The 865-nt window shown below is 40.1% G+C and overlaps 1 protein-coding gene across 1 annotated transcript in view; it reads right to left on the reverse strand.

The window, feature by feature from the left end:
- Nucleotides 579–865, reverse strand: part of LOC109839397 (UDP-glycosyltransferase 73B4-like) — a 1,837-nt gene continuing 1,550 nt past the window's right edge. Inside the window, 1 exon segment of the mRNA XM_020407823.1 lies at nucleotides 579–865. This exon segment is cut by the window's right edge and continues 11 nt beyond it. Coding sequence (XP_020263412.1) covers nucleotides 722–865 — 144 coding nt within the window. The 3' untranslated portion in view covers nucleotides 579–721.

Below are 865 nucleotides of genomic sequence, written 5' to 3' on the forward strand. Positions count from 1 at the left end.
TTTAATTTAGGTTCAAACAATGTGTTTTGAAGAAGAGCTTTGCTACATTGACCCAAAATATAGGACCAACAGGGGGACATGTGAGGTATCCCCCTCCTATTGCATAATAAGTTGGTCATCATTAATGATAACCAACTCATTATGCAATAGGAGGGGGACACCTCACATGTCCCCCCCTGTTGGTCCCATATTTTGGGTCCTTGGGGAATTTTTCTTTGAAGAAACATGTTTAAACTATACTCATTAAATAATCATCCTCCCCAATGGCTAGTTCTTCCCCGTAGCCAATTTCATGACAGGAATCTTCTCTTTCCAAGCTATAAAATCCCCTGAAGACCTACCATAAATCCAACCCCAACAGCATATTAAAGTTCTCAAATTATTATTTTAGCTTCAAGTGAGGGTAGAAGGTTAAAAACTAATTGGAAATTCAATGGTTTGAGGGACTAATTTCACAATATGAAATATTTAAGGAGCTCAGTTGAACCGGGTAGCCAAGTAGATCACATGATAAAGCCATGTCGCCCTCTATGAGGGCTCGAGTTCGATTCCCATATGCACCGATCAAAAAGGAGCTCGGTTGAAGAAAACTACACTGCTTGAAGGGTAAAACTAAAATCATCTAAATTTTGGAGGTACAATTCATTAGTCACTTTATTTCATTGAATGTACAAGAGATTGTTAACTACACAGTGAACTAAAAAGTATTTCTCCCAGACTCTCACACTTGATGCTTCATATTTCCCTTCAACTCCTGAATCAGATTACTCAAATCAACATAGGATGAACCACCTTTATCCACTGCCTTCCTTGCTAACTCTCCGAGCTCCTTCGCCTTCCTCCTCCTCTCCTCCGCCTCCCCTCC

The sequence above is a fragment of the Asparagus officinalis genome, chromosome 1 (genome assembly GCF_001876935.1).
Source record: "Asparagus officinalis chromosome 1, Aspof.V1, whole genome shotgun sequence".
Taxonomy (NCBI): domain Eukaryota; kingdom Viridiplantae; phylum Streptophyta; class Magnoliopsida; order Asparagales; family Asparagaceae; genus Asparagus; species Asparagus officinalis.